This window comes from Tursiops truncatus, chromosome X (genome assembly GCF_011762595.2).
Source record: "Tursiops truncatus isolate mTurTru1 chromosome X, mTurTru1.mat.Y, whole genome shotgun sequence".
Taxonomy (NCBI): domain Eukaryota; kingdom Metazoa; phylum Chordata; class Mammalia; order Artiodactyla; family Delphinidae; genus Tursiops; species Tursiops truncatus.
In genome coordinates this window covers 96,759,852-96,782,719 of record NC_047055.1, presented here as the reverse complement: position 1 = coordinate 96,782,719, position 22,868 = coordinate 96,759,852, and the positions used below count along the sequence as shown (strand labels likewise).

The window sequence follows — 22,868 nt, the reverse complement described above, 5'->3', positions numbered from 1 at the left end:
TTTTGATCCAACATCTGTCTTTCATAATACCTAGTAAAGACCTTGGTACAGTACATGATTCAATAAGCGTGGAATAAAGGAAAAGGCAGAATGGGAGAAACTTGATATCTGAATGACTAGAAGCTGGGAAGCCATGGACCATGCCTCTAATTATGAGGCAGCATCGCAAACTTAATATATGATTATGAAATCAATACATTTACTGCAAAGTTTCTAGTGAGACAGCATTTGAATATCCTTTTGCAAGAGAAACTACCTTTTGAAATTTGTACAGTACTTCTGTTTGGGCTCCGCTTGGAGCACGTCTTTTTTTGTTCTGAAAGAACCATTGATTTGCCGTAATACTTATGTAGAGGGAGAGTAGCTGGACAACTACTGTTGTGGGAAGAGGGCACAGCCAGATGCTTTTTGGCTTGGCAAGGAACTAGCACCTTGGCTCTCCAGGGTGCTGCAGTGAATTCATGAAGAATGTGCAGGATATTTTACAGTTTTGGAGAAATGCATTGATACTTAACATCTGTTGGATACCACACAAACTATGAGCTTAAGGTAATTCACAGTTTCATTATTAGATAGTTCTACATTCCTTTCCTTTGTGAAACTGGATTTTCAGCTATGATTTTTTAAAAAAAAAGTGCTGTGTTTGACAAGAAGTGAGGTTTGAGAAGTGCGGTGCCCAACAGGTACACACATCCAATTAGTAACTGCATGGCTATTTTAAGATAGAAATATCGAAACAAAGCAAGTCACATGAGTTTTTTTGGTTTCCTAGTGCATTTATAAAAGTTACGTTTACACTATACTATAGACTATTAAGTATGCAATAGCATTATACCTTTAAAAAGCAATGTGCATACCTTAATTAGAAAATACTTTATTGCTAAAAATGCTATTACCTGACAACACAGGGTTGCCACAAACCTTCAATTTGTAAAAAAACACAATATTTGCAAAGTGCAATAAAAGGAGGTATGCCTCGGGCTTCCCTGGTGACGCAGTGGTTCAAAGTCTGCCTGCCGATGCAGGGGACGCGGGTTCGTGCCCCGGTCCGGGAAGATCCCACATGCCACAGAGCGGCTGGGCCCGTGAGCCATGGCCGCTGAGCCTGTGCATCTGGAGCCTGTGCTCTGCGACGGGACAGGCCACAACAGTGAGAGGCCCGCGTACCGCAAAAAAAAAAAAAAAAAAAGGAGGTATGTCTGTATTATTTTTTCAAATGGTTACCAAGCTGTCAGGATATAAATACCTATTAAGTTGTTTGGACCTAATTACTTAATAAATGGAACTATTAGGCATTTCTTTTGGCCTACGGCTGCTGTGAAAAAGTCCCTGCAATAACTAAGGGCACCTTAAACTCAGAAAGTTTGGGAACCTCTGACCTAGGGGTTCTAGAGGCTGATGGAGTCCTGCCACTGCTCTCCCAAATACATCTGACACACCATGCTTGAATGGGCTAGGAAGTTCCTTCTCTGAGGAAGGAAACTGAAATCCCTTTTGAAAGTTTACAGTTACTGAAACCTGTCACATGGGTTACTGTGGCCCTGATAAGAGCTAGCAGGAAAAGAATACAGTACAGTTCCCCCCCATCCAGTCAAACCCTTCAATTGTAGGTTATCCTAAGGTCTCCCTCAATTAGCCACTCTGGTTCTGTGAGCTTGCCTGGGAAAGAGGCCAGGGAGATGAAAATGAAACAACAGGGTCACTAGGTAGCCGGAACACCGGGCAATCGGGCCTCCTGTGTTATGGAGCAAGCACAGGTGAGTGAAATGCTGGGTAGAAAGGTGCCCTACTCTTTTCCTGGCACTGCTGGTAATTACTACCAGCCAAGCAAAGGCAACCTATGCCACAGTTCACAAAGTGACTCCTCTACTGTCCTTGGAATTGTCCTGGGTACCAGAAAGCCTGGTTTGAGTGCCCTGGTTTTAATGTAAGACTATACGCCGGCAACAATAGCAAGAACATGAAGATCAAGAGAGAATGGGAACTTCCTACAAATGCACCTAGCATTCCATTATCTTTCTTCAGTGCAGGAGGCAGGGCATACTCCTCTGTTTGTGGGAGAGGGTGAGCTTCATGTCCTACTACTCCGCCATCTTGATTGCTCCTCCCAGGGCGTACTCCTCTAGACCTCAGGTGCAACCCTAGAGTTCTTCAATTTCCCATGGGAATAGGGTTGGTCAGGGAAGGAAGACAGACATTCTCATATTTCCAGGGGCTGTGGCTATTTAATCTGAGTAACAAATGTGATCTCATTGGTATTCCAAGCTTGTTAAATGGTACACATCAGTTATGCATTTAGACAGTAAGAAAAAGTTGTTAAAGCAAACAGCTATGTGAGGAAAGCAAAAACCCTACACTTCCCTTCCTCATCCATAAAATTGGAATAACAGCACCGACGTCATAGTTATAAATGAGGTAATGGACATAAAGTGCTTTGCTCAGAGCTTGGCAAAAAATGGAGCTCAATAAACAAGAGTGTGATTTGCTGTCACCATGACAGCTGTCATGGTGGCAGTTACTCCATTAAAGGAAAAACAAGAGATTTACCAAGATGATAAAAAAAATACACTTAGAAAATAAAGAATAAATGATAAAGGATAGGGTTAGCTTTCAGTCAGTCTGTATGTTTAACTCCAGGGATGCCTAGAAGTTTCGTCCCCTTGGTCAAGATTGGGATGAAATGTACTAGCTTTATAAAGTGCTGTTTAAAGCCCTTGGGGGCACTCTGTACTAGCTTGTCTACACTGTTTATTGAAAATGTATAGATTGATGGTTTGCACTGATGGTATGCAGCCTAATTTCATCTGTATGACCATTGGGTATCAAAGATTCTCAGTAAACATGTGCCTTGGCTTCCCTGAGTCCAAGGTTATCTTGCATGTATCTCGACTGTTCACAATTAGAAGAAAAAGCATGCCCTGTGTGACTAAAAATGGCCTTAGGAGCCATCTTTCTCCTGCTGCACCATACCTTTAGACATTATTAAAGCCTTATGAGAGTCTCATAGGGCCTTTCAATTAGCTAATGTTGAGTAGTGCCTACTTTGATGAGTCATAAATATTTTGAGGATATCATGAGATTTAAAAATTTCAGAAGTTCTTCAGAATGTAAATTAAGGACTATCTCTGGTCCTTATTTAGAAGGACTTGATTTTGTAAGAAACTCATAAGCAAGTATCCTTTACCATACCTTATATGTTTACTTTTATTAACTTCAACTTTGATTAAATGTATGCTGATAGTCTATCATCATGAGAATTTTAATAATAGATCACAAAGAAGCTCTTAAGAAGGACAGATTAAGAAATGAGAATCATACACATGACAGATATATATGTTCAGTGAATCATGAATGAGTAGCTATAACAAAATATACTAAATAAATTATTTTCCATTGATACTTGGGTTATTTGATAGTTCAGGTAGCTATTCAATATTTGACATAATCACTGTGGATATTAAGGACAGTAAGACATTATTTATGTAGAAGTCACTCAAATAAATCCAGTCTCATAAACTTAGAAACAAAAGATGACCAAGGTCATGCATTATAACTTATCTTATGTTTTACCTACAGGGGAGCCTCAGCTCCCTTAGACTAATCAAGGATCAATTTACTCAACCCTCATCCACGAGCCTGGCTATAAGACTTGAAAGCCTCATTGCACATTAAAGCTGAGAAGTAGAAGGGACTAGGGGTGGGCTGAACTAGATCAACACACTGACAGCAACAAGAAGTGAAAGCTGATGAATCTGAAGACAAGAGGAAAGACAGACAGAAGGCCCTTTGAGGGTTATTGAGTAGGTCCTAACCCTGCTCACACTAACAGCTCCCAAAGCTGTAGGCATCAATGATTATGTTTATGATGGTGAACCTGACTCACCAAGAAAGGACCACATGATGTTCACGATATTGTTTAAGAAGGCAGTAAGGTATATGATCTATTTTAGAACTATTTCCATAAAAATAGTTTTTAAAAAGTTTTTTTTTAACAATTAAAAAAGGTGAGCATGAGCAGTCTGCAAAATGTATTTATTCAAGTGGAAACTTCATTCCTAGACAGTGCTGTGTAAATGTTGGTGTGCCACAGACTGAAACTATAATGAGTCCACATGCTAACCAGGAAGCTGTTTCTTTTCTGAATAAATCTCTGATATCTTGTTTAGTTGTGAATTTCTCATAAAAGACTGCATAAGATGCTAAGCTATCCACTTATTTGAGCCTTTTGTTAGTCATATGAAAACTGCCTTTTGAGGCTATCTTGCTGAAGTCTGAGAAAGCCAATATCCGTTCACCACTTTCACTAACCCTTTATTGAAACAAATGAAACTGCAGGCAAAGAGAAGAGTATGGTAGGGTGAAAAGGTCCCGAATTTGTAGTCAGGTATGCGGATTCCTGTCCAGCTCTGGCACTAACCTGGCTGCATGATTCTGCATTTGTTGCTTAATTTATCTGGGCCTGTCTCCTAATTTGTGAACCTAAGGTGTTATATGTATATGATTTCTTAGGTCCTTTGAGTTGTAACTGTGAAGTTCTATACTTGGAAAGATTTTTGTTAAGTGGGAGTAGTGTATCACATCCAAATTCTTTGGGGATATGAACACACTATTTTTCAGCCAAGCAACCACCATCCCACAAACCAACCAAAAAAAACAAACAAACAAGAAGCAAAAATCAACAAGAAGCGCACTAAATCCTGTGCTCAGATTTATATACTATAAAAGAAAATCTTATGAAGTGTCATACTCATAATTCTTTGTTTTCTTGCTTCTAAGCCATTTTGATACCATCATTTACTCAGTTGTGCGTGCATACGATGCCTTCAAGGTTTTTTTCCTGCTGAAATGGGTATTAAATAGGCATTTCTTATCAGACTGATGGATATAACTTTCCCTAGAAAAACAAAGTCTCACTAGAATTCTAAAGTGACATTTCACCTCCTAAAAACCAATATTATGCAAAAGAAAAAGATCCTATTTGGATTATCTTCCTATTAGTTAGGGAGGTGGAAAAATCAGATTATTTCCCAATTGTATTTCACCACTGTAACCTATTTGTGGAAATTAAAGGTTAATTTTTTCATAGCAGGTAGGTTTATAATTCAGAATTTGTTGTACAGTGGTGCTCATGTGCCCAAACAGGTTGTCACAAACTTACAGCTTAGTTAGAATGGCATGTAGTATATGTATTCACAGGAATTAGGAAGCTGAAACCCACTCAAGGACTGAGATATTTGAAAAATAATGTGAAGTTACAGGACTGAGCTAGTTAGAGTGGGGAGTCTCAGGGTTTGAGAGAAGAAGTAATTAATATCTTTAATATCCTGAACCTGCTTCTTAAGGACAATGTAGTGGTTATGATCACGAACTAAAACTTTAAAAAAAGATATCTTTGTGCTACCGGAGGTATGCAATGAAACGCCAGATGATAACAGGCAGGTTTCCTGGAATAACTGTGGAGAAAATGCCAGAAATGGATTTCTATGAGAGAGAAGACAAAACAGGTAATGTACGTCTATAAAGCCAATATTTTTTTAAAACAAAACAAATATGGTTCCCCCCTGCCGACTGGGTCTTGCTAACTCAATATGGTTTTCTTAACAGGTAAATTTTACATCAAATATTCAGATGTCTCTTGTCTAACAATTTTACGCTTTGTAAGGAATAATGAGATACAGAGAAAAGATCTAATAGATTCTCCCATAAAGGAAGGTAAAAGGCCAAATTTTCTTTGAAGGAGTTTTACAATTCATAACGCCTTATCAAAAAGAATTCTTAATGAAATAAGGATGACAGCAATCAAGTTAATAGCAATTGCAATAACTGGTTTAAATGTATGGTATGGTACTCTAACACATGATATTTATAGACTAGGGGCTGTGCCTTACCCACAGGAAACAAACATGGAATTAGAAAATGGTCTAATTTGCACAAAATTAAGCACACGATCAGGTGGAATCATGAAAACACGGGAATTCCAAAGATAGGTATTTCTCTTATCACTAGTGCCTCAACTGTTATCAACAAGAATATCATTAGTCTTAGAGTTTATAGTTGTCACGACCATAAAACTTTGTTTTTAGCTTATGGATCTGATTTACACTGATTACAGTTCTGTCCCATATGGAAGAAAATAGAAACAACTATAACAATCACCATTTAAATGGGGGGAAAGGCATGTAGAGAGACTCAGCAAATGTGAAATATAGTTTTAAATACATAGCTCTATGTTATAATCAATGCTTCACAATCTGTCAACATAGACAGTATGGTATTATCTATGTGATAGTTAGCTGTAATCTAGAGGTAAGGAGTGAATAGATGTTAGGAGTGAATAGTTGTCCTAATAGAACACATACTACATTTAATCAAAAAGCCACATTTCAGAGGTGGTTGTTCAGACAGCATTCAAAGATAGTATTCAGCTATCTTTCTCTTCTGTGCACAAACAGCAGAGCACGGTGGATTTCAGAAATGGCGTCTCATTGACAAATTAGTGCCTTTGTTAATTAGCACATGGATTTCAGAAATGACTTTTCGCTGGTGAAATCATTGTTATTTATATGTGAATTTGCTCTAGAAATGATAGAGTTCAAACTTTCGCTTGCTCTGTCTGAAGGGGAGGTACTACATACCAGGAGCTCTCTTTTCCTCCCCTTCTCTCATAGTGGCTCCTCAGGGACCCCTTTAGAAAACCTGGCGCTTCACTGAGCAACACTGGAAACCACTGATCCATCTCAATCCCTTCATTTTACACTGAAATCCAGAGGTTAAGTGACTTATCCAAGGACACAGCTGCTTGATTATAGGACCAGGACTGTACCTTGGTTTCTAGAACCATAATGGAAGAAAATTTCACATACTGCGGTATGGGAAAGTCATTCTGGCTTATATATGATTTAACTCGAAGTTTATGCTAACTAAAACAGCCTGTTTGTGGCCTATCAAACATGCATTGTACAGCTGCCTTAATCCTTAAAGAAAAGGGTGCACTGGCCAGAAGTAAAAAATGTCCACGTTAAAAATAAAGGTGAAATGCCTCCCTTCCTGGGTCGCCAATGCTGGTATGCTTTCAGTGATAAGACTCCCTTCCCAGGTGCCAAGGCCATACTGAGTCCCTGTGTATATGCTGATTTGTTGTGGCTGTTGTTTTGAAATCTTGAAGGAATGGATCCCTGACTTCTTTGATGTTCTTTGTTCTGACAAGATATAAAACTGTGCTGAAAACCATGCTTCTTCAGACTAGTTCCTCAGAGTTACCTGAGCTGCTGTCTACTGGGCTACAGTTCTTAGTTTGGCTCAAATAAAACTTCTTTCTATTCCTATCATAGATCAGTTTATTGATTATTTCTGTTGACAACCATATGCATTTGTCCCTCGGTAGCCATGGGGGATTCATTCCAGAACCCCCTATGGATACCAGATTCTGCAGATGCTCAAGTCCCTTATGTGAAATGGCATAGTATTTGCATATAACCTATGCACATCCTCTCATATACTATAAATCATCTCTACATTACTTACAATAACTAATACAATGTGATACATAAATAGTTGGAAACAATGTAAATTCTATGTAAATAGTTGCAGGCATGCAGCAAATTCAAGTTTCACTTTTTTGAACTTTCTGGAATTTTTACTTTTTTCCAATATTTTTGATCCATGGTTGGTTGAATCCATGTATGTGGAACCTGTGGATACCTGCAGACACAGAGGGCCAACTCTAGTGCTCTCCTTTAGACCGGAATTACTTCTATGAAAATCATAATATGTTAATTATGGCTTATCTCTAAAGATTTCCTTCCCTTTATTCTAAATCAGTGGTTTTCAATCTTGGGAGATATCGCACCCCAGGGAACATTTGGCAGTGTCTGGATACATTTTTGATTCTCACAACTTGGGGGGTAGGTGCCACTGGCATGTAGTGGGGAGATGCCCCACAACAAAGACTGACCTGGCCCCAAATGTCAATAGTCACTCCTACATGTATGCCCCAAAGAACTGAGAACAGATACTCAAACAAAAACTTGTACATCGAGGTTCACGGTAGCACTATTTAGAATAGCCAAAGGGTGGAAACAACACAAACGTCCACCAACTGATGAATGACTAATCACATTGTAGTATATTCACACAATGGGATATTATTCAGCCATAAAAAGGAATAAGGTACTAATACAACATGGATAAACCTAAAAACCATTATGCTACGTGAAAAAAGCCAGACACAACAAAAGGGCACATATTGTATTATTCCATTTAAATGAAATATCCAGGATAGGTAAATCCATAGAGCTAGAAATCAGATCACAGGTTGCCAGGGCCTGGGAAGGGAGAAACAGAGACTGTTTAATGGGTAGAGGGTCTCCCTTGGAGGTGATGGAAATGTTTTGGTACAAGATAGTTGTACAACACTGTGACTGTACAAATGCCACTAAACTGCACACTTTAAAATGGTCAATTCTATGTTATGTGAATTGTTTTGCCTACATTATGTGTTTTGCCTCAATTTTTTAAAAAAAATGTCAATAGTGCTAAGGTTGAGAAACCATTCTAAACTTACATACCAAAGTTATTTTCTTCTTGAATAGGTAAAAGGCAAAGAGGATTCCATCAAAGACAAAAAGCATCAAGCACTATAATGAGTTTTAAAAAAAAAAAAAAGCAGCCTGACCCTTAAATAGTAAGCTCATTTTTTTTCTGATGGAAAAAACTTGCCAGGAAAAAATAATGGCTGTTGTCAACCCCAAGCAGATTTGTTTTACTGTTATAAAATTATGAAGCTAGACAAGGGTTTACGATAAATTGGTGACATCATCTGAACTGCAGAGGCATGAATATGCTACCATAATAGAAAGACTCTGAGATTTAATATAGGCCAGAAAATGAAATAACTGTCTTTAAATGTGTGCCTTCACTTGAACTGTAAACTGGGAGCTGTCAAATAAAATTCGGCACTACATTACGAGACAGTCATTTTACAAGGCTTGTCAGTTTGAACACTCACTCATTCCCTGTTTGAAAACATGGAGCTGTATGCTCAGAATGAAAGTTTAGGATTGGCCTCAACTGAACAGTAGTTCACCAGTGACTCAAAGAGCTTAGAAATTTACTGTGGTAGCTATAAACCATCTTTCCTTCCATTAAGTCTTAATAAGTGGAGGGGACATGTTTGGGTTCTTTGAACTAAAGGAGCCAAGTACATCCAGTGACCCAAAGGAATGATGCTGCTATGTTTTAATAATAATAAAAAGAGTGTAACTGGTAGCACTGTCTCTGTTTCTCTACAGCACAACAATATATTCATGTATACTAGGACATCAAGGGCATGTTACCATTAAGCATGGAAAATGAAGATGGAAACTGACTTTGCAGATTAAGAATTTATAGACCTAGGGTTACCTACTAGGCTAGGTAAAAGCTATCTCCAAAGATTAAATACTGAAAGAGGAGAAACAGAAAAAATGCTAAGGTATCTTTTATATTTTTATGTTAATTATTCTTCACAAATAAGACCTGTCTGCCTGCTATCATTCAGCTATCCCAGATATTGTTTTCTACACAACAAAGCAAAATTAATCAGTTTGAAAATTCATGGCTAAATATTATTCCTATTTTGTAAAAGACGAGTAGGAACATCTTGTGGTTTGCTATTATTGAGGAAACATGATGAATTTCTTCCAGAAGCTTTGTTATTAAAGTAAAGACAGTGAAATTAGCCATCATAACTGCATATTAGAGTAATAAATACCATAAATTGCTGCTATAGCACTTAAAATATGCAGAAAGTGTGTTCTGACAGAAAAAAATCAGATGGAAAATAGGTGTGATTCAAAGTCAAATTCTACTCAAACATTGTAACAAAAACAACAACCCCCAAATTTTTTAGCAAGACATCTCCCAAGAAATTGCTTTGTGGAATACTGAGACTTTTGTCATTTTATCGTGAATGTACCAGTTATTCGGGGCGGGGAGGGTAGGGGTAGGGGCGGGGATGAGAAGGTAGGATAAAGTTTTACTTTCCATCTGAAGACGATTATTGATATATACTCTCTAGTATTATGTACATGATATTTGGTAAGCCTATATATACATATTTGCAAAATCCTTACATTCTCTTCTTTGTGAAAATGCTAATTCTCTACTAAAATCTTACACATAGTTTTATTTATACATGCTATTGTTTTTTTGTAACAGCATCTCCCCTTGTCGTCTACATGCTGTTCTGGTATTCCATGCTGTATTTTATTCTTTGTGTTATGAAGAACCACAAATATAAAAACCTATCAATCAAGAAGGTTGACTTTCACCACAGAAGTGGTGTCTTAGGCCCCTTACTTTGGGCACCTGCCACTGTGGGCTGTGTACAGCAAGCTTCTGAGCTGAATTATCCTGTTATCTAGCTTGGTGACTGCCAATTACTGCTGCTGCCTTTGAATTACTGCAGCCACGGACCACCGCTGCTCAGAGGATTTTTTTTTTTTTTTTTTTTTGCAGTACGCGGGCCTCTCACTGTTGTGGCCTCTCCCGTTGCAGAGCACAGGCTCAGTGGCCATGGCTCACGGGCCCAGCCGCCCCACGGCATGTGGGACCTTCCTGGACTGGGGAACAAGCCCGTGTCCCCTGCATCGGCAGGCAGACTCTCAACCACTGCGCCACCAGGGAAGCCCTGCTCAGAGGATTTTGATATTTGAGGCACTCTACTATCTGACACACGTGTTTTAGCTGTTACCATAAATGTTGATGAACACTGAGCCATTTCTCTTTTCCTATCTGCCCACTCCCCCCATGCTGTGAGAAACATATGAATATCATCGTAGTTCTAAGAAAATATTTTCTTCCATACCTTTCACAGCATCAGATAGCTCCTAAGTTTTTAATCAACTTTATACACTGCTGATGACTAGGGTGTTCAGAATACAATTTGTTGGAAGAAAATAAAAACTGGATATGACATAAGGAAACCCACGTTTGTCTTCTGACTCTTCATTTATAAACTGTGGACTTTAGATAAGACTTTCTCTCATGACCCTCAGTTTTATAATATATAAAATGAAGGTAATAATACCTATTTACATTATAGGGTTCTCTTACAACTCAAATAAGATAATGAAGGAGAAATATGTACGAGTTATGAAATGCTCTACAGATACTTGTTAATATCAAAATAATTATATATTCATAAAAGTCCTAAATACTAAATTCTAGCTAAATACTAAATCCCTATATAGTAAATGGGATTTCAATGCCACATACCACGGACACAATTTGTAAGAATTTGTTTATGAATTTTTTCATATCACATAAATAAAAGAATGATTCCTCTAACATATTTATAAATAATTTCTTCATCCAGTATCAAAGAATACTAAAAGAAATTCACCTCAATTTCATTTTAATTTTTCATCTACACTGTATGGTTTCCCAGCTGTGTTCTTTGTTTTCATGGCTCCTTAATTAATGAGGCTAGTGCCATGTCTTTGTGATATTTTCCTCTGCTGTCCCTTTGTATGACACATTGAGCTATGTTTGTGAGAATCTTTGCCAAATCTACTAAAAACTCCATTGTACACTGCCAGAAAAGGAAAAAAAGAGCCCACAGAAGCACCTTTTTTTTCACTAAGCACCCTTTTTTTCAGCAATTAACAAGTATAATCAGACAAACTAAGTAAAGCTTAGAGTGTAAAGGACAGATTCTTTGAGATTCAGGATTTTAAGGATGTTTTAAAAGTGCTTAACACAGTCAAAATGCTGCTGTTACACACTTCCATGTGTTTGTAAAAGTAGTATTTCTTTTGAAGCACTTCCCTTATCTCATCTCCAGGTTGGAAACATGCCCATCTTTGCAGATTACAGTACCATGCCCTGTCCTTTAGCAAGAACTCTATTAATTACCTGACCATTTAAACAAATACTTGGTGGGGCGCCTTTTAAAGCAAGCACCGAATGATCTCCCTGCTAATAACCTGATGACCATTGTGAAAAGGAAGAATGAAAACAAGAAGTAATATGTTGCCCTGTCTCAGTGCAGCTTTCTTCACCATATGGCCATGATGAAATCCAATCATCACAACATTCTCCAAATTCACTTGAAGCTTGGAGAAAGTGAGGATCAAACCATGATGAGTCACTCTGGAAGGTGCTGTTGACAGCTGACTTGGAGTTAGGACGTGGTATGGATTAGTCCCAGAACTTTGACCAGTTTTTTTTATTTAGTCATTTTTTAAAAATTTCTAAACTTTCAGAGATTGGTATCTTTTGTGAAGGTTGGGAAAGAACCAGAGTACCCAGGAAAGCACTGGAGAAAACACACAAAAGCTGGCTCATCAAGGTTCAGGAAGATATTTTCTATCTATAATCCTTGGGGCTGCCTACCAGGGCCCATACTGACATGGGGCGAGAAAGATGCCTAGAGCATAAACATAAGGAAGCACTCTCTGTCACTTGCACAACCCTGGTCCCAGCCCTGCTGCCTACAGAGGCATCTGATCAAATAACTTCATTTTAACTACTGAAAGACATAACCAATGAAGATATACAGTAAGGACAGCAACGAGCACATCACTGCACTCTTCCATTATACTTCAGAGTTCTCAACACGCTTTCATATATATTATCACATTATGACAACCACAATCTCCTGAGGCTAATAGTGCAGAATGTTTTTAATCCCACCTCAGAGATGAACAAACAAGTTTAGGGGAACAGTAGGATTTGATCAAGACAGTAGAGGTAGAACTTGAATTCAGGTCTTTGACCTATGTCCAGTACTCTTCTCATTATACTTCCCCAATACCAAGTCTTCCTCTGAGGTCCTTTATAGCATCAGATTTTTATGGTCTACATTGATTAGAATTATTTATGAAGTCACTGCAGTGGCTGGTTATTAACAACTTAAGAAAGAAATGACCTTAAATTTGTCTATTGTTCACTGCCCATATAACAGCCTTATGAGAAAGGAAAAATAAAAAGAATTCATCTAATGCTTCTTAATGCCAGGCTTAAACATTTTAGGGGCAACCAAAGCCATTTATAAGTCAACCTCACAGATGAATTTTTTACTATTATCACTGGTTGCACAGTACAATCATATTTTTGTTTATGTTATTATCAGCAAGGCTCAGAAACCATTAGCAGCATATGGGTTACTTTGCTAAGAGTTGTAAAGAAGCTGGGATTAGGGCAGGTTTATATAATATCAAGTTTGAGCCTTCTCTCCCTGTGCTGGAAGATGTCCAGAAAAGAGCAGGGGAAACAAAAGACCCTTTCCAGTGAGCAACATGTGATCTGTTGGTCTTTTTCTGCACAGCCCTGCTTCAAACGAAACCTTTCTAACACTAACCAGAAATATGATTTAGGTGTCCACAAAAAAAACAAAAAAGAACAAAAAAAAAACCAAAATACAAGCTTTGAGTTGCAAATCTAATTTCCTGGATATAGTGGATTAATGTGGAGAGAATCTAAGTTATTTAAAAGTAAAGAGAAACTTACTTCTCCCCATGTTTTCCTGTGGTCTCTGGTAGGTCCTTTGATGATGATTCCCTGTAAAAAACACAGCACACACACACAGTCAGATTCAAGTTCCATTAAAACTTATGTTGTCAACATGAGCATTTCATTCCAGTGCATTCCAATCTTACCCCCTTACCTAAATAAAACGGATATCTAACCTCAGAGGACAGAAACACAGTATTCTGGAAGCACGGGCTCTACATCAGCTTACTATGACCTTGTTTATCTGGCATTAGTTTCTGCCCTTGCCAAATAAAAGTCATCAAATTGGTCACATGGTTTATCTCTTAGGAAGGCAGTGATATCAGTAAAAAATGGTGGACAAAAATGCCAAAAGGCCCAATTTTAATAACAAGGCTAGCATGTTATTAGTTTGCCTATCCCTGGTTTCTCTTCAATGTCACTCTGTGACAAATCCAATACCATTTATAGTGTAACATTTTCCTGAATGGTGTCAAACAGCAGTACCTCTAATCAAATTATCCCTGCAGCAAAGCAGCCCACAGAGTTACTACCAATAAACAGTATGGATCAATAACTATGAGCTACTGACAACAGAAACTCTGGAGGAAAAAAATACATATTGCAAATGCAGGTGTGCATGGAGGAGCAGCAATTTATACTATAATGCTTTATTTTCTCACAGGGTTTAATCACAGAACTACCACACATCTATTGTTCACCTGCCACATTCCCAGTATGGAGCTAAGCACCAGAGAGGCAAAATTATAAGACATAATTTATCAATACGTTAAGGAATATATAATCTACTTGAAGTCAAGCATGAAGAGGAGAGTGATGTCATCAAGATGGTCACATAGATCATTCCCAACTTCAGTCTCCCTCACAAGAAGACCACCTAGCAACTATGCATAGAAAAGACTCCATTGTGAAGATGTTAGAACCTGAGGGTAAGGCTGAAGCACCCTGCTGGACAACAGAGACTGAGAAGGAGCATATTAGAAGGGTGAGAGAACTGGATATACCCTGACCACATCACCCTCCTCCCTGTGGGGAGAAGTGGGAATATGGATTCCATAATGGGAAAAGAGAGCCCGAGGTGGACAACCAGCATATGGGACACTTCCAGGAGGCCCACTCAGGTCTTGCCTCATGGAGATCATCAGAGGAATCTGCTAGGCTTGACTACTGGGGATCAGAGAGAGATGGAGAAGGGGGGCGGAGCTTACAGCAAACACTGCTCAGGCTCTGGAAAACGGCATTCCTGCTCATATCAGTGCCTGAGCAAAGATCCCAGCCAGCAACTCTGGCCATCTGCAGAGCTGAGCCAGTGGCCCCTTCTGGCTAGGGAGCTCAGTTGGTAGTTCTACCTGATTTGGACCCACAATCAATGGGCCAGACTGGAAATGGAGCCTGTTCTACCATCCAGCCCATGAAGGCAAGCAAATACTCAGCCTTGCCCAAGTGCTCAGCATAGCCTCCAGTCTCTCCTTCCAGGAAGCCTGGCCAGGGAACTAGAGCAGCCACAAGCCCATCGTATAGCCCCACTTGGTCAGGCAGCCAAACCAGCAGCCCTGCCCAACTGGTGAGAATAGCCACTGGCCCTGCAAAACCAGAGAGCTGGAACAGTGACCCTGGGTGACAAGGGAACCCAGCCTATGGGACTGCTAGAGAGGGAGAGCCCACCCTACAATCCCACTCAGCCATGGATCCCAGCCTTACAACCCTGATAAGCAGAGAAGCCCAGTCTACGGCCCTGACCAATTGCTGAACACAGTCTGCGGCCTTGCCCAGGCAGGAAGCCCAGCCAGTAATCCTGCCCAACCAAGAAGCATTGCCTGTGATCCCACCCAACAAGGAAGCTCAGCCTAGCGGCAGAGCACAGTCTACTGATCAGGAACACCAGAATGCAGCCCTGCTCAACTTCAGGGCACAGTCTGCGGCCCCACCTAATCGCAGAGCACAGCCTAAGGCCACGTCGAACCAATACGTCCTGCCTGGGGCCCTACTTAAACATAAAATCCAGCCAGCGGTACCACTTGGTCGTGGAGCACAGTCTGAGACTCCACACAACAAGGGGTGATTGCTAAACCCAACCCACAGCCCTGCTCAATCATGGAATCCAACCAGTGGCACCACCCTAGCAGTGAACACAGCCTGGGACTTTACCCAACTGGAGGTGATTGCAGAAGCCAGCTAGTGGCCCCAGCTGACTGCTGAACAAAACCAGTAGCCCCACCCAAACAGGGAGATGGTTACCCAGTGGTCCTGCTTGAACATGGAGCCCAGCCAATAGGCCTACCCAACTGTGGAGCCCAGCCAGTGGCATCCCCCCAACCTCAGAGCACAAGCAATGGCCTCATCTAACTAGAGACCCCAACAGCAAGCCCTGCTGACTGTGAAGGCTACCAGTTGACCTGTCCAGTAGCCTCAAGCAATCATGACTGGTGAAGGTCTTTCCCTACAGAAGTGAACGTGTAAAGTCTGGAGGAAACTGTTTAAACAATGCAAGGAATCAAGGATCACGAAGAAAATAGGTAAACATAACATGACACCACCCAAAGAAACTAATAAAGCTCCAATAACTGACCCTAATGTAACAGAGGTCTATAAGCTGTCTGAGAGAGAATTCAGAATAATCCTCTTAAAGAACTTCAGTGAACTACAAGAGCACATAGACATCTAAAGAAAATTACGAAAACACTACACAAACAAAACAAAAAGTTCAAGAAAGAAAGGGAAACTATCAAAAAAAAAAAGAAATCTTAGAGCTGAAGAATACAATGGCTGAAGAATTCAATAGAACAAAATGGCAATACCTATCAAAAATTACTTTAAACATAAATGGATTAAATTCTCCAATCAAAAGACAGAATGGCTGAATGGATAAAAAACAAGATCTCAATGGCATGCTGTCTACAAGAGATTCAACTTTAGTTTAAAGGACACATATAGGATGAAGTGATAGATATTCCAAGCAAGTGGTAACTGAAAGAAAGCAGGGATAGCTATACAAATAGCAGACAAGGTAGACTTTAAGCTAAATATAGTCATGAGAGACAAAGAAGGTCATTATATAATGAAAACGGGGTCAATTAATCAAGAAGATATGACAATTGTAATGTTTTAGCACCCAACACTGGAGCACCTAAATATATAAAGCAAATACTAACATAAATAAAATGAGAAATAGCAATATAATAACACCAGTTTACTTTAATATCCCACTCTCAGCAACGGACAGATCATCCAGACAGAGAATCAATCAGGAAACAGTGGATTTAAATAACACTATAAACTAAATGGATAAAACAGACACATATAGAACATTCCATCCAACAGCAACAGAATACACATTCTTCTCAAGTACAGAGAAAATTTTTCTAGGATTGATCATATGGTAGACCACAAAATAAGTCTCAACAAATTCAAGAAGACAAATTTTATCAAGCATCTTTTACAAACACTATGTTATGAAGGCAGAAATCAATAACTGTTAGAAAGCCAGAAATTTTTCAAATACATGGAAATTAAACAACACACTCCTGACCAACCAATGGACCAAAGAAGAAATCAAAAGGTAAATAAAACAAATTTTGAGACATACAAAAATGGAGAAGAACTTCAAGATGGCGAAAGAGTAAGAAGTAGAGATCACCTTCCTCCTCACAGATGCATAAGAAATACATCTACATGTGGAACAACTCCTATAGAACACCTACTGAACACTGGCAGAAGACCTCAGACCTCCCAAAAGGCAAGAAACCCCCCACGTACCTGGGTAGGGCAAAAGAAAAAAGAAAAAAACAGAGACAAAAGGTTAGGGACGGGACCTGCACCAGTGGGAGGGAGCTGTGAAAGAGGAAAGGTTTCCACACACTAGGAAGCCCCTTCGCGGGCAGAGAGCAGAGCGGGGTGGTGGGGGGGGTGGGGAGGAGCTTCGGAGACACGGAGGAGAGCGCAGCAACAGGGGTGCGGGCGGCAAAGAGGAGAGGTTCCCGCACAGAGGATCGGTGCCGACCAGCACTCACCAGCCTGAGAGGCTTGTCTGCTTACCCGCCGGGGTGGGCGGGGGCTGGGAGCTGAGGCTCCAGCTTTGGAGGTCGGGGCCCAGGGAGAGGACTGGGGTTGGCTGCGTGAACACAGCCTGAAGGAGGCTAGTGCACCACAGCTAGCTGGGAGGGAGTCTGGGAAAATGTTTGGAGCTGCAAAGAAGCAAGAGTTTTACTTGCCTATATGTTTCACGGTGCGTGAGGAGAAGGGATTCAGAGCACCGCTTACAGGAGCTCCAGAGACGGGCACAAGCTGCGGCTATCAGCGCAGACTCCAGAGACGGGCATGAAACGTTAAGGCTGCTGCTGCAGCCACCAAGAAGCCTGTGTGCAAGCACAGCTCACTCTCCACACCTCCCCTCCTGGGAGCCTGTGCAGCCCGCCACTGCCAGGGTCCCGGGATCCAGGGACAACTTCCCCAGGAGAATGCACGGCGCGTCTCAGGCTTGTGCGACGTCAATGCTGGCCTCTGCAGCTGCAGGCTCGCCCAGCACTCCGTACCCCTCCCTCCCCCCGGCCTGAGTGAGCCAGAGCCCCCGAATCAACGGCTCCTTTAACCCCTTCCTGTCTGAGTGAAGAACACACGCCCTCAGGCGACCAACACGCAGAGGCGGGGCCAAATCCACAGCTGACCCCCAGGAGCTGTGCGAACAAAGAAGAGAAAGGGAAATCTCTCCCAGCAGCCTCAGGAGCAGCAATATTAAATCTCCACAATCAACTTGATGAACCCTGCATCTGTGGAATACCTGAATAGACAACGAATCATCCCAAATAGAGACGGTGGACTTTGGGAGCAACAATATATATATATATATATATTTTTTTTTTTCCTTTTTCTCCTTCTGTGAGTGTGTATGTGTATGCTTTTGTGTGTGATTTTCTCTGTACAGCTTTGCTCTTACCATTTGTCCTAGGGTTCTTTCTGTCCCTTTTTTAAAAAAATTTTTTTTAGTATAGTTCCTAGCACTTGTTATTATTGCTGGATGTGTTTTTTGGTTTGGTTGCTCTCTTCTTTCTTTCTTTCTTTTTTTCTCCCTTTTATTCTGAGCTGTGTGGAAGACAGGCTCTCGGTGCTCTGGCTGGGTGTCAGGCCTGTGCCTCTGAGGTGGCAGAGCCGAGTTCAGTACATTGGTCCACCAGAGACCTCCCAGCTCCACGTAATATCAAACGGCGAAAATCTACCAGAGATCTCCATCTCAACACCAACACCCACCTTCACTCATGACCAGCAAGCTCCAGTGCTGGACACCCTATGCCAAACAACTGGCAAGACAGGAACACAACCCCACCCATTACCAGAGAGGATATCTATAATCATAATAAGGTCACAGACACCCCAAAACACCTGTCCACCAGAAAGACAAGATCCAGCCTCATCCACCAGAACACAGGCACTAGTCCCCTCCACCAGGAAGCCTACACAACCTACTAAACCAACCCTACCCACTGGGAGCAGACACCAAAAACAACGGGAACTACGAACCTGCAGCCTGCAAAAAGGAGACCCCAAACACAGTAAGTTAAACAAAATGAGAAAACAGAGAAACACACAGCAGATGAAGAAGCGAGGTAAAACCCCACCAGACCTAACAAATGAAGAGGAAATAGGCAGTCTACCTGAAAAAGAATTCAGAGTAATGATAGTAAATATGATCCAATATCTTGGAAATAGAATGGAGAAAATACAAGAAACGTTTAAGAAGGACCCAGAAGAACTAAAGAGCAAACAAACAATGATGAACAACACAATAAGTGAAATTAAACTTTCTCTTGAAGGAATCAATAGCAGGATAACAGAGGCAGAAGAATGGATAAGTGACCTGGAAGATAAAATAGTGAAAATAATTACTGCACAGCAGAATAAAGAAAAAGAATGAAAAGAATTGAGGACAGTCTCAGAGACCTCTGGAACAACATTAAACACACCAACATTCGAATTATAGGAGTCCCAGGAGAAGAAGAGAAAAAGAGAGGGACTGAGAAAATATGTGAAGACATTGTAGTTGAAAACTTCCCTAATACGGGAAAGGAAATAGTTAATCAAGTCCAGGAAGCACAGAGAGTCCCAAACAGGATAAACCCAAGGAGAAACACGACAAGACACAAATTAATCAAATTATCGAAAATTAAATACAAAGAAAAAATATCAAAACCAGCAAGGGAAAAACAACAAATGACATACAAGGAAAGCCCCATAAGATGAACAGCTTATCTTTCACCAGAAACTCTGCAACCCAGAAGGGAGTGGCAGGACATATGTAAAGCGATCAAAGGGAAAAAACTACAACCAAGATTACTCTACCCAGCAAGGATCTCATTCAGATTTGATGCAGAAATTAAAACCTTTACAGACAAGCAAAAGCTGAGAGAGTTCAGCACCACCAAACCAGCTTTACAACAAATGCTAAAGGAATTTCTCTAGGCAGGATACACAAGAGAAGGAAAAGACCTACAATAACGAACCCAAAACAACTAAGAAAATGGGAATAGGAACATACATATCGAGAATTACCTTAAATGTAAATGGACTAAATGCTCCCACCAAAAGACACAGATTGGCTGAATGGATAGAAAAACAAGACCCATATATATGCTGTCTACACGAGACCCACTTCAGACCTAGAGACACATACAGACTGAAAGTAAGGGGATGGAAAAAGATATTCCATGCAAACGGAAATCAAAAGAAAGCTGGAGTAGCAATTCTCATATCAGACAAACTAGACTTTAAAATAAAGACTATTACAAGAGACAAAGAAGGACACTACATAATGATCAAGGGATCGATCCAAGAAGAAGATATAACAATTGTAAATATTTATGCACCCAACACAGGAGCACCTCAATACATAAGGCAAATGCTAACAGCCATAAAAGGGAAAATCGACAGTAACACAATCATAGTAGGGGACTTTAAGACCCCACTTTCACCAATGGACAGATCATCCAAAGGAAAACAAATAAGGAAACACAAGCTTTAAATGATACATTAAACAAGATGGACTTGTTATTTATAGGACATTCCATCCAAAAACTACAGAATACACTTTCTTCTCAAGTGCTCGTGGAACATTCTCCAGGATAGATCATATCTTGGGTCACAAATCAAGCCTTGATAAATTAAAGAAAACTGAAATTGTATCAAGTATCTTTTCTGACAACAATGCTATGTGACTAAATATCAAGTACAGGAAAAAATCTGTAAAAAATACAAACACATGGAGGCTAAACAATAGACTACATAATAACCAAAAAATTACTGAAGGAATCAAAGAGGAAATCAAAAAAAATACCTAGAAACAAATGACAATGAAAACACGACAACCCAAAACCTATGGGATGCAGGAAAAGCAGTTCTAAGAGGAAAGTTTAGAGCAATCCAATCCTCCCTCAAGAAACAAGAAAAATCTCAAATAAACAACCTAACCTTACACCTAAAGCAATTAGAGAAAGAAGAAAAAAACCACAAAGTTAGCAGAAGAAAAGAAATCATAAAGATCAGATCAGAAATAAATGAAAAAGAAATGAAGGAAACAATAGCAAAGATCAATAAAACTAAAAGCTGGTTTTTTGAGAAGATAAAATTGATAAACCATTAGCCAGACTCATCAAGGGAAAAAGGGAGAAAACTCAAATCAAGAGAATCAGAAATGAAAAAGAAGTAACAACTGACATTGCAGAAATACAATGGATCATGAGAGATTACTACACGCAACTGTATGCCAATAAAATGGACAACCTGGAAGAAATGGACAAATTCTTAGAAAAAGGCAACCTTCTGAGATTGAACCAGGAAGAAACAGAAAACACAAACAGACCAATCACAGGCACTGACATTGAAACTGTGATTAAAAACCTTCCAAAAAACAAAAGTCCAGGACCAGATGGCTTCACAGGTGAATTCTATCAAACATTTAGAGAAGGGCTAACTCCTATCCTTCTCAAACTATTCCAAAATATAGCAGAGGAAGGAACACTCCCAAACTCATTCTATGAGGCCACCATCACCCTGATACTAAAACCAGACAAAGATGTCACAAAGAAAGAAAACTACAGGCCAATATCACTGATGAACATAGATGCAAAAATCCTCAACAAAATACTAGCAAACAGAATCCAACAGCACATTAAAAGGATCATACACCATGATCAAGTGGCGTTTATTCCAGGAATGCAAGGATTCTTCAATATACACAAATCAATCAATGTGATACACCATATTAACAAACTGAGGAATAAAAACCATATGATCATCTCAATAGATGCAGAAAAAGCTTTTGACAAAATTCAACACCCATTTATGATAAAAACCCTCCTGAAAGTAGGCATAGAGGGAACTCTCCTCAACATAATAAAGGCCATATATGACAAACCCACAGCCAACACTGTCCTCAATGGTGAAAACCTGAAAGCATTTCCACTAAGATCAGGAACAAGACAAGGTTGCCCACTCTCACCACTCTTATTCAACACAGTTTTGGAAGTTTTAGCCACAGCAATCAGAGAAGAAAAGGAAATAAAAGATATCCGAATTGGAAAAGAAGAAGTAAAACTGTCACTGTTTGCAGATGACATGATACTGTACATAGAGAATCCTAAAGATGCTACCAGAAAACTACTAGAGCTAATCAATGAATTTGGTAAAGTAGCAGGATACAAAATTAAGGCACAGAACTCTCTTGCATTCCTATACACTAATGATGAAAAATCTGAAAGAGGAATTAAGGAAACACTCCCATTTACCACCGCAACAAAAAGAATAAAAGACCAAGGAATAAACCTACCTAAGGAGACAAAACACCTGTATGCAGAAAACTATAAGACACTGATGAAAGAAAATAAAGATGATACAAGCAGATGGAGAGATATACCATGTTCTTGGATTGGAAGAATTAACACTGTGAAAATGACTACACTACGCAAAGCAAACTACAGATTCAATGCAATCCCTATCAAACTACCAATGGCATTTTTCACAGAACTAAAACAAAAAAATTCACAATTTGTATGGAAACACAAAAGACCCCAAATAGCCAAAGCAATCTTCAGAACGAAAAGCGGACCTAGAGGAATCAGGCTCCCGGACTTCAGACTATACTACAAAGCTACAGTAATCTAGACAGTATGGTACTGGCACAAAAACAGAAATATAGATCAATGGAACAGGATAGAAAGCCCAGAGATAAACCCACGCACATATGGTCACCTTATTTTGATAAAGGAGGCAAGAATATACAATGGAGAAAAGACATCCTCTTCAATAAGTGGTGCTGGGAATACTGGACAGCTACATGTAAAAGAATGAAATTAGAACACTCCCTAACACCACACACAAAAATAAAC

At 39.9% G+C, this 22,868-nt stretch overlaps 1 protein-coding gene across 3 annotated transcripts in view; it reads right to left on the bottom strand.

Annotated features, from left to right (window-relative positions):
* Positions 1–22,868, bottom strand: part of PRRG1 (proline rich and Gla domain 1) — a 129,566-nt gene that overhangs the window by 52,650 nt on the left and 54,048 nt on the right. For all 3 annotated transcript variants that reach the window (XM_019943613.3, XM_073799239.1, XM_073799240.1), the window contains exon 2: positions 13,492–13,542. In XM_019943613.3, coding sequence (XP_019799172.1) covers positions 13,492–13,501 — 10 coding nt within the window. In that variant the 5' untranslated portion in view covers positions 13,502–13,542. The remainder of the gene's footprint in view (positions 1–13,491; positions 13,543–22,868) is intronic.